Raw genomic sequence first — 12,395 nt, 5'->3', positions numbered from 1 at the left:
TGTATGTGTAGTCTGTATGTGTTGTCTGTATGTGTTGTCTGTACATGTGTTGTCTGTATGTGTAGTCTGTACATGTGTTGTCTGTACATGTGTTGTCTGTATGTGTTGTCTGTACATGTGTAGTCTGTACATGTGTTGTCTGTATGTGTAGTCTGTACATGTGTTGTCTGTATGTGTAGTCTGTACATGTGTTGTCTGTATGTGTAGTCTGTACATGTGTAGTCTGTATGTGTAGTCTGTACATGTGTTGTCTGTATGTGTAGTCTGTACATGTGTTGTCTGTATGTGTTGTCTGTACATGTGTTGTCTGTATGTGTAGTCTGTACATGTGTTGTCTGTATGTGTTGTCTGTACATGTGTTGTCTGTATGTGTAGTATGTACATGTGTAGTCTGTATGTGTAGTCTGTACATGTGTTGTCTGTATGTGTTGTCTGTACATGTGTTGTCTGTATGTGTTGTCTGTACATGTGTAGTCTGTATGTGTAGTCTGTACATGTGTTGTCTGTATGTGTAGTCTGTACATGTGTTGTCTGTATGTGTAGTCTGTACATGTGTTGTCTGTATGTGTAGTCTGTACATGTGTTGTCTGTATGTGTTGTCTGTACATGTGTTGTCTGTATGTGTAGTCTGTACATGTGTTGTCTGTACATGTGTTGTCTGTATGTGTTGTCTGTACATGTGTTGTCTGTATGTGTAGTCTGTACATGTGTAGTCTGTATGTGTAGTCTGTACATGTGTTGTCTGTATGTGTAGTCTGTACATGTGTTGTCTGTATGTGTTGTCTGTACATGTGTTGTCTGTATGTGTAGTCTGTACATGTGTTGTCTGTATGTGTAGTCTGTACATGTGTAGCCTATACATGTGTTGTCTGTATGTGTGATGCTTTTAAGGATGAAAACATAGTACCACCACAAACAAATCTAGTTGCACCATTCCTTTAGTATCTATGCAATATTGCACGGATCAAAGTGCTGACAAGTACTATGTTTTCCATACAGCACTAATTTGCTACATACATAGCTTTACTGTATGAATCATACAGTACAGTTATGCGGATAATTGGGAAAACACAGTACAACTATGCAGTAGAGCTGGGTAATATACCAGATTGAGTAAACTGTGATATTTAAGTCATGCTGGATTTGATACTGCCTGTTTATTTTAATACTGCCATACTGTCTAAGCAGTGTGGGCATGTTTCATCCCATATGTTTGTAGGCAGGTTGTAAACAAGTTTGTCTATGGTATTTTTGTACCTGAGCTACTTGGTAGTTTTACTGAGGTACGTAAATGGCTGTTACTTTAATACCAATGGCTTTTAGTACACTTTTGTAAGCATTGTAACGGAAACAGCTCCACTCAGACGGCACAAATGATCACATGTGTGACACTGTAAATCACTAAAACTATCTTACCAGTTTGTTTACGACTAGAATAGATTATATGAACACTTACTGATAGTCTGATCACCAAAAGTTGAAGTGGTTCAAGTAATCAAGATTAACGCTCCAAACAAGACAACTAGGAAGTACAATATTACGCTTAAAGCACCACCTATGCTTGTGCATACAAAACTACAGTAGGTGTCTTGAGGCTTATATAGTGCAGCTGCACTCAGACTGCCTGTTCGAATCAATGCATTCTTCATGGACTTATCAGTGTCCTCCTTTTTATCCCATTCATCTTTGTTGACAGCGAAAAGTGTCGATTTGTCGGTAGCGTGTGATGGCTTCCCTTCACAATGGAAACCATCCGTAATTTTCATAGTGGCTACTATAATTTGATTGCAGAAGTGCTTTTCGAACAGTTCTTGGTTCGTACTACTGTATAACGGGTTGAACATGGCTGAGAGCAAAGCGTAATGGATACTTTACTTTTCAGATGATATTTGATAGCTGGCGCGCGCAGTGCCATTTCTTTCTTTTGATGCGGTATGCGTGGATTGCAGGGGTGCTTTTCAAATGGTTCTTGATTTGTAATGCTGTGTAACAGGTTGAACATAGCTGACAACAAAGCGTAATTGATACTTCACTTTTCAGATGATGATTGATATAGCTGGGGAGCGCGGTGCCATTTCAGATACGGTATGCGTGTCATAATTATTTGCAAAAAAAAGTTAACAAACAAGTACACAAAAAAAATTGGAATTTTCATCTAGAGTAGAGACCATAGCGCATCAATAAAAAGTACTGAAACAAGCTGGAGTAGTGCATGATATTAAATCACAGTAAAACAATAAGAAGTGTTATATCCCTACTGTGCTCAAGATACCATAATGGAAATGCACAGTAGGGATATAACACTTCTTATTGTTTTACTGTGATTTAATATTGTACACTACTCCAGCTTGTTTCAGTACTTTTTATTGATGTGCTATGGTCCCTACTCTAAGTTGAAAATTCCAAAAAAAATTTGTGTACTTGTCATATTTAGTATTAGTATTAGCCACGATCAGTGAATCAATTGTCAGAATATAGTGTATAATTGTGCCAGCTAAACAATTTTGATTTAATATAAAATGTTTTACTGCGTAATGTTGCCATCATTATTTCTTTGTATGTGTTAACTTACAGGAATTACAACAGATGGTGCTGCTTCTGGGCAGCCTAGACATGTGGCTATTCAGCCATTTGTTGGTACAGCTGCTCATACTAGCATTGGTGAGTTACACTACTTTAGCTGTATGCTTTGATGCAGGCATACATACATATAAAAGTGATATGGATATTGTTCTTTCATAAAGTACAAAATTTAATTTTCACTAGTCAGTCCTTCAAATGGAATGGCCATTACATTTCTAATGGCAGACCAAGACCATTGTAATCTTCTCAAACATTTGGTGCTAGCGTAAGTCACCAATTATCAGCAGGTACCAATTATCGGCACTTGTAAACTACAGAGGCTACAGGATATATGGAGGCTACCAAGTTCCACAATGGGCTGTTATATCCTCTAAAACATTTCTTAGAATCGTTTTCATTCAGTGATTATTGTTGTTGTTAAAGTGCTATACAAGCTATGCTGGTTAAACATTGAATTGCATAAAAATGATTTTATATTGGAAGCCGGTATGCTTTTATGTCTAACCTGAATATCTCTTGAATGGCTGGCCTTATCTCAGAGTTCAAAATAACGTGCAGCCATTTTTCCATTAAAAAAATGTGTTTGACTGATTAAAAATAAAAACATCCAGTGTAGAGGTGGGTGATAGTAAAATTTTCACAAGACGATCGATAGTAATAAAAATGTCACTATAACGATATCAAGAGTTCATAATATAAAGAGGGAGGGAGAGTGTCCAACACTGTATTATCTAGTCAAAACACACTGTGTTCAAAGATTGCATCATATCCTGAATATTTCAGTATACTTCAGTATAATTCCATACAAATTCGTCACCTGGCTTCACCTACTGAAGAGCGTTGATAGGTGTTGATGTATCAAAGGGAAGCATTCTTAGTGCTCTGCTTTAATAGAATTAACATCCTTTCAGTAGTGATTTAATAAGTTTTTGGTGCTGATAGTCATTGCACAATCTTTGAACGCAGTGTGTTTTGACCAGGTAATACAGTGTTGGATACTCTCCCTCCCTCTCTATATTATGAACTCTTGATGATATGTATCACGATAGTGTCTAAATGACAGATCAGTAGTTAGCTGCTTGTACAATTGAGAATTTTGTGAACAAACTTGCTAATTTATACATTGTTTACACCTAATCATTGCTCCTTTCTTGTGAAAATACAAGAATATGGTTCATGAATAGAACTACTTAGTAGTTATTTAGAAGTGTTACATCCATCACAATAGTGTAGAAGCTAAATATCACGATACAATTTGAAAATTTATATCTCGATATTCGATATTTTTTTACTATTGTCCAGCTCTAATCCGGTGGTAGGTGCCGAATGTTTGTACAGTAGTGATAAGAGATGAAGAGACAGTGTGAGTATGAAATAACAATAGACGACGATAGAGAATACAGTAGAAAATGATATATTCAATATGACACGTTCAAGAAGTGGAAGCGCGATCTGGGTAAAGAACGTAAGACAGTCATGTGGCTAGAATGTGAGACAGTGATGGAATGTGGCAGGAAGATGGTGAGGACACTTAAGTGCAGTATTTATAGCAAGTACAAATCCAGAATTGAAAGCTCCAGAAACTTTAGTGACAATTGGATTGTGGGAGCAGAATCGCTTCACACGAGCAACATTCAAGACCACGGAAAAAAACAACCAGCACGTGCTCGCTATATCATTGCTAGCAAAAGAACATGTAACCAGCCATGGCGAAGGACCTTCGACATATGCTCCAATTGTACAAGCCTTAACAAGATTGCCAGAGAATGAAAAGGCAAGGCTCGAGCGTATGTTTGATAAAGTGTACCTTGTAGCAACGGAAAGTATGTCGTTTTTAAAATACCCAGTAATCTGTAAGTTGGAGAAAAGGCATGGGTTAATATCAGTGTTTCTTACACCAATGAACACAGTGGTAGAACATTTGTACACTATATAGCTGAAGCCAGACAGCAAGAGCTGGCAAAGAAAGTTGTCGGCGCCAAATTTTACTCCTTACTAATAATCGGCACCAAATTTTACTCCTTACTAATAGATGGATCCACAAACAAGGGAAATATTGACAACGAGGTTGTATTAGTTGTATGGTGTGATCCCAATTACAGTGATGAAAAGGTTCTCACTAGAATTTCTTACCTATTACTAATCAGGCCAAAGTTTTTTACAGGAGAGGGCCTATTTGAAGTTCTAGGGCAAGCACTCAGCAAGTTAAGGAATAGAGGAAGTTGATGGTGATCACTGCCAACAGTTAATGGGTATTGGGACAGATGGTGCATCCACAAACATTGCAAATGCTGGTTTAAAAGAAATAGTTGAGAGCAAACTTGAATGGATAGTGGATGTGGTGTCTTGCTCACAGATCGGAGTTTGGGATTAAAGATGCACTGAAAGGTACTTACAGTGGAACCTCGATTATACGAACTAATTGGGGGGAAAGGGTGTTTGGATAATCGAAAGTACGTAAGATCGAACATCCATACATTTATATACTGAGCTTTGCTCAACTACTCTAATAAAGCATACATTTTTGACAAGATACCCTAATTGAGCAGTCGTTTTGGTGTTCGGATAATCGAGATTCCACTGTACTTTGATGGAATTGATGACATGCTACTTCATTTATATTATATAGATGTTCACTCATGTGAGAAAATTAAAATTTGGTGCACAAAGATGAAGGACTGCTCTGTTAAATGGTTCAAACTGGAAGTTCATATGCCATTGAATTAAGGAATTACAATTGTGTAATGAAATGAAAATGGTGCCGATATTTGACGACTTACGCATGTACATACAACTATTTGGCGCTATGTACAAACATTTGGCACTATGTACAATATTGTCATACATATTGCAGTACTTACTGAAGGAATATTGCTTACTCTGTAAATGAAATTGCTGATCCAGACCCCAAAATGTTACCATCATAGAAACAGCATACACGACAAAATCACTTGATGGAATAGTCTTAATGTATCTGTCTTCAAATCCAGTGTTAAAAACAAGAAAATATTCAGACGGCCATATATACTGTAATTTGCCAAAGCTTGAAGTTTTGTCTGCCTGCCTGCCTGCCTGCCTGCCTGCCTGCCTGCCTGCCTGCCTGCCTGCCTGCCTGCCTGCCTGCCTGCCTGCCTGCCTGCCTGCCTGCCTGCCTGCCTGCCTGCCTGCCTGCCTGCCTGCCTGCCTGCCTGCCTGCCTGCCTGCCTGCCTGCCTGCCTGCCTGCCTGCCTGCCTGCCTGCCTGCCTGCCTGCCTGCCTGCCTGCCTGCCTGCCAGTGCTCAATATCAGCTAAGGCTATAGGCTTGACTGTTCAACATCTCTTTGTCCCAAGATGTGCCTTTTGGCATACCTTAGAATGTACAATGGACGCATCATGGACTTACCTTTGTCCTCCTTTGTGTCCCATTTCTTTTTTCTGACAGTTCAAGATGTCAGTTTGCACCAATGTGATGCATGGCTTCCCTATGTTTGTAGATGGGAATCATCCATATTTTCCATGGTGACTGGGTTGATTGTAGAGGCACTTCTAATAGCACTGTATATCAGGCTGAAAAAGGTGAAGTTGGGAAAACAAGGGAGATCATCTACACTAGCAGACATACTAGTAAATGTTCATTATTATGTATATCTGCAAGTGTAGGCAAACCTTCCTATTTTTTTTTCTATGATCCCTAATCAAACTTAACCCTCTCACCACTACAACCGCCATATGGCGTTTCGGTATATAAACACCCATAGTATCACATTCTATGCACTCTTTAACTTCAGTCGAGCGCTATAGTAGCCCCTGCACTTATCCCATAAGTAAATAGGAACAGGGATAACCAGTCTCTCACGCACTATGGCATGGCTAAATGATGCAATCACCACTTTCAGAATGTTGATAGCAAGCATTGTAGACAATTCTTTGAAGTGATAATGACATTGCTGGTGAACAGAAACAGTAAGGAGAGAGGGATTATGCAGGTTGGAGTGGCATGCTACTACTTTTGTATGCCTCAAAACAGTGACCTCATTTCTGTATGCGCATGTGCACATGCTCAAATGCCAGAAACCAGACTTGGAGATAATCGCTTCAACTGTAAACAGGTTAAAGTGGTATTATAAACAGTGTTAGCTTGTAAAGTTGTTAAATTTCACATTTGGTTTCACTTAGACCAATTTTTGCACTTTAAAGTGATATAATGGTTTTGTGGTTTCTCTTGTGTAAACAGCAACTCGATTATCGAATTCCTAGTTCTATAGTGAGTAAATAGATATGTAGGATTATATGGTACTAGCAGTGGTACCCATCATGGAGTATTGAGTACTGTGTTATATTTGTTGTACCTAACCATACATGTCATATACACTGTAGTGTACATATCTGTAACCCATCTAGTTTACCAACTATAGCACTGATTGATGCAGTGTAAAACAATATTTAATCAATGTTCTCAACACGTGTTAACACACAACTCTATTTACAGCACACTGACTCTAATTTTTGTACACAAAGCACTACTAAGAATTACATAGTCAATTACAATTATAATTACAATAATCAATGATAAATATAAGTTAGTGTTACTACATTCGCCCCCTCCAGTTAAAGCTTGACCACAAGCTTATGGTCCGTAGCGATCTGGTGGTCTTTGATGGCGCTGAGGATAACGGAAAGTCTCAGTTTGCTGAGCTGATGGAAGAATCACGTGGTCTACTGAAGGGGGTGGCCATTCAGGAATCTCATGATTGATCTCAGTATCATTAACAACAGCATCTTGAGTACCTGGAACATAACGACGTTGCAGTCTATTGATATGCACAACTTTAGTCCGTGTACCTCTACATATTTCTACAGTAACTGGGCTTTTAACTGATTGGATAACCCATTCTCCTTCCCATTTGGGGTCCAGTTTTCTTGCTGTTGGTATGGATAGCCATACTGGGTCACCAGGGTTAAATGTGTGTTGCTTAGCATGTTGATCATAGTAACATTTTTGTGAATGAGCTGCCTGAGTGAGATTTGAATGAACAAAGTCCTGAAGTTCTGCAAGTTTAACTTGAATTTGTGCTGGGTAGGATAGAGTGTCATACCCTAGTTGTGTTGCCAGTGGGCAAGGTGTTGGATGTCTACCATATAACAAAAGGAATGGTGAAACTCCGGTGGAAGAGTGTTGAGATGTTCTATATGCATACAGAACAGGGGGCAAGTAGGCTTCCCAATCGTACTGTGACGCGACATAAGCTCTCAAAAGTTATAGCAGAGTTCTATTAAACCGTTCTACCATACCATCCCCTTGAGGATGATAAGAAGTTGTGCGTGACTTTTGGATACCAAAAGCATCCAAGGTTTGAGTAAAGATAGTACTTTCAAAGTTATGGCCTTGGTCCGAATGGAGAATCTGCGGAGGCCCATATGTGCTGAAAAACTTTATAAGCTCAGGTGTAATGCAAGAAGCTGTTTGGTCTGGAATGGGGATAACATCAGCCCATTTGGTGAAGTAGTCTTGGATCACCAGTAGATAACGGTTATTGTTTGTTGATAACGGCACTTGTAAGATATCAATGGCTACCATTTGCCATGGCTGTCCAATAGGAATGTTTTGTAGTGGTGCTGGTTGTGGCATAGTGAGCTTAAACCGTTGGCAAACGGAACACTGCCTACAATACTCATCTACATCTCTGGCCATGTTAATCCAAAAGGCATTGTGGCGTAGGCGATTAAGAGTCTTTTCCACACCTAAGTGACCTGCAGTAGGAGCATCATGGTGACGACTAATTGCATCTTGTTGGAGATCGTGTGGCAATACAGGCACTGTGACTGACTGATGCATAAGGCTAGGTGAGTACTGGCGACAGTACACCATCCACTACTTTAAGTTGGTGCCAAAGTTGTTTCCATCTATAGAAAGGAGCTTTGTTCCACATTGGAGCTTGTGGGGTGTCTGTTAATTCCAAACGAGCTTGGAGAACCGTAGATAAAGTATTATCCTTAGATTGACCACAGCGGAGTTCTTCGTGGGAATAGTGAGGTAAGCTTATAGTGACAGCACAAGGTTTTGAGGAAAGATGAGAGAGAGAATCAGCATTACTGTTGGAGGAACCTTTACGATAAACAATTTTGAAATCATACTCTTGGATAGCTAGGGACCAACGACATAACATACCCTCCATTTTTTGTGCTGACAACCATTGTAAGGGAGCATGATCTGTATACAATTTAAACGGTCAACCTAGTAAGTAGTGGCAAAACTGTTTTAGTGCATAGACAATGGCTAAACATTCGCGTTGGATGACACTATAATTACGCTCTGAGCTGGTGAGAGACCGGCTGGCGTAAGCGATAGGATGTCCTTGCTGCTCCAAAACAGCCCCTAACCCTATTGCACTGGCATCTGTTTGAAGCACAAATTCTGAAGAAGTTGGAATGAATGAAGGGTAAGCAAGTACTGGTGCATTAGCCAAGTGTTGCTTGAGAGAATTGAAAGCGTCATTGCAGTCTGGGTTCCATGCAAAGGTTACACCAGTCTGTGTGAGAACATACAATGGAGCAGCAATATTGGAAAAGTGTGGGATATATCGCCTATACGTAGTATGATGCCAATCCAAGAAACTGACGTACTTCAGTTACATTGGTTGGGGTTGGCCACTCTACGACTACATTTACCTTCCTGGGATCAGGTGATATTCCACTAGATGAAAATGTATGTCCTAGGTATTGTACACTTGTCATCCCTATGTGACATTTTGCACCCCTCAAGGTTAGCCCTGCATTCAGCAACCTCTTGAATACTATATCAAGATGGTTCCTATGCACTTCTTCAGTCTCAGAATGAACCAAAATGTCATCCAAGTAAATTGTAACAAATGAAAGACCCTGTAGAGTTTTATCCACGAGGCGCTGGAATGAACTAGGAACACCTGAAAGCCCAAATGGCATTCTGCAAAACTCATAAAGTCCCATTCCAGGCCCTGGACAAAAGGCAGTCTTTTCACGGTCTGCCGGATTGACTGGCAGCTGCCAATACCCACTATGAAGATCAAGTGTGGAAAACACTGTTGACCCAGCAAGTTGGTCTTGTACTTCGTCAGGAAGGGGGGTAATGGGTAGGAGTCCTTTGTAGTATGTTTATTTAGTTCCCTATAATCGATACATATTCTAAGTTGCCCAAACTTTTTGGGGACAAAAACAGCTGGTGCCATTCAGGGACTCTTACTTCGTCGAATAATTCCCTCATCTAACATGGTCTTAAGTTGCTGGCAAACCTCAGTGCGGTAATGAGTAGGGATCCATCTAGGTGGTACCTTCACTGGGTTTCCCACTGTGGGGTGCCATGTGTCTTCAGTGTACCCAGGTCTAGAACTGAACAGGTCACAGTATTTTTCTATGACATGTTGAAGATTAAGGAGCAAACATGTTGGCAGCTTGATGGGGCACCATAAGTAGCCTACTAGGGGCGGCATAGTCATCACTGATATCAACCCCTGGTTCTTGATTAGTAGCTATGGGACATGTTTGAAAAGTTAAATTCTGAGATGCTTCAAATATTGGGACTACTTGGGCTATTGCCATACTATCCACTGTCAGCAGTTCTTTGGAGTGGCCGGTTAGTAACTGCTACTGGATTTTGTGTAAAATCTAACATTAGCCCGTTTCCTTGCAAGAAGTCAATTCCCAAAATCAAAGGGGCAACAAGAGTCTTAACTACAACAAATTCATGTGAGACATTTAACTCACCCAGCTGCACTAAAGCCTTGATGTGTTGTAGGATAGGCAACTGATCACCTGATGCTGTCACCAATTGTATCGGTCGTGCTGCTACTTGAGTGATATTGTGTGCATCTTGCAGGACATCATGTTGTACTAAGGAGACTGACGAGCCAGAGTCCAGCATTAATTCTATTTCCACTCCTCCAAATCGTCCTTTGATCATTGTTGCTGTGGACTTCATAGCTGCTACTGTTATAACTGCATGATCATTGTCAATGTAATTCATATCAGGGCTTATTGGTTGGGACGCCAGTTGCCTTGTGCAGGCACCCCGTTGGCATTTCCCTGATGCCAGCAATCCTTGGAGAGATGACCCAGTTTACCACAGAAGAAGCATCTTTGATTGCAACAGTCACGTTGCAGGTGGCCCACTTGATTACAATTAAAACAGCGAGGAAGAAGTCTTCTTGTTGGTTGTCTAACCCTTGACTGCTTAGTTGTCAACGCAGCAACTTGTTCTGTAAGAGCAGCCATTTGTTCTCTTAAAATCTGCATGTCATCTGGCTTATGAACATCTGGCTTCTCCTGAAGAGTGGCCACTGGCTCTGGGTTAATAGTCATCAGCAGTCTCGCTCGTTCAATTGCCTTGTCTAAGGTTGTTACTTCACCTGAAGCTCTTAGTTGTCGCAAGATTGGCTCAGGAATTCCTGCTAAAAACTGACGCAGCAACAGAGGCTCTCTTGATGCTTGAGCCACACCCGGAATAGCGTGTGTGAGCAGTTTCCTCAGATCGTGTGCATACAGCGTGATGGCTTCACCTGGTCGAAGTCTTCTACGATGAAAATTGTCTAGTGACATGAAGTTCATGGGCATCATCGCTTTTTCCAGTGTCGTCTTAACTTGATCGTAATCATCTTGTTGTTCAGTAGTCAGTTCTATCCAGACTGCCAATGCTTCACCTTCGAGTAGCGTTGGTAATTTCTTTGCCCATTTTGTTGCATCCCATCCATTTGCACGCGAGCAGATCTCGAATCGCTGAAGCCACTCTTTTACATCGCTGCTTGCGAAAGGCTTGGGAAGACTAATGTGACCTTCAGCCATCCTCTGCTACCAGTGTAAAACAATATTTAATCAATGCTTCTCAATACGTGTTAACACACAACTCTGTTTACAGCACACTGACTCTCTAATTTTTGTACACAAAACACTACTAAGAAATACATAGTCAATTACAATTATAATTACAATAATCAATGATAAATATAAGTTAGTGTTACTACACAGTATATATTCAAGCTTAAATTCCTGTACTTTGAATATACACACGCATGCATGTATAAATGCATCTGTAAAATGAAAAATAAACTGCAAGTGTACATATGTGACATGGAGTGGATATTCAAAGTGAAGTTGAATTAAAGTTGCCGTGTTGATCATGTGATACCAGGCAGGATGGAAAGTTCTGTTTTTTACACATTAGCACAAAATATGGATAACAGGGCATGGAGAACAACAGGTATTTGCAGTCCGTTAGTTTAGTGTTAAAGCCTGTTGTAAATTCTCTTGGGAGTTTATAAGTTCTAGCATAGGTAGTCCAGTTCCCCCTCCTAGCCTCGATCACTGTGCAGTATCAATGCTCCTAGTAGCTCCATTATTTCCAAGCTACTTTTGTTTCTTTTGCCTTTGGCTCGCTCAAAGCTGAGTTCCTATCCTCTTCACATCAGTTCTACCCTGCTCTGTTCTTCCCCCTCTCCTGAGTTTGTACTCCTAGCACCAAAAATTCATGTAGGTATTATGATGCGAGTTTGCGAGTTTGGTATGGATGCATTAAACTAGGGCTAAAACGAATATTCTAAAGAAAAATAAACGAACCAATTTGCGAACAATCGAATATTCTGTACTTTTACAAGTAATGTGATTTGTAAGCTTTTGTATACCATTTGTCATTTGTGTACTTTGTCATTACAAAATGTTGTAAAACAATGTCTTTGTCATGTAACTACAATAATCAATACTATATGCATGTTTAGGAATACAGAAATGGAAATGTCAGCAAGTTATCTACTGACTTGAAGTATCTCTCTCATCAGTTTCTTCATCTCCAGATTGAATAGTAATC

General features: G+C 40.0%; 1 protein-coding gene across 2 annotated transcripts in view; it reads left to right on the top strand.

Annotated features, from left to right (window-relative positions):
- The window catches only part of LOC136265790 (uncharacterized), a 58,813-nt gene that overhangs the window by 21,130 nt on the left and 25,288 nt on the right, over window positions 1–12,395 (top strand). For both annotated transcript variants that reach the window (XM_066060705.1, XM_066060706.1), the window contains one exon: window positions 2,575–2,661. In XM_066060705.1, the coding sequence (XP_065916777.1) occupies window positions 2,575–2,661 (87 nt within the window). The remainder of the gene's footprint in view (window positions 1–2,574; window positions 2,662–12,395) is intronic.

This window comes from Dysidea avara, chromosome 9, assembly GCF_963678975.1.
Source record: "Dysidea avara chromosome 9, odDysAvar1.4, whole genome shotgun sequence".
Classification (NCBI taxonomy): Eukaryota; Metazoa; Porifera; class Demospongiae; order Dictyoceratida; family Dysideidae; genus Dysidea; species Dysidea avara.
This window is presented reverse-complemented; position numbering and strand designations above follow the sequence as displayed.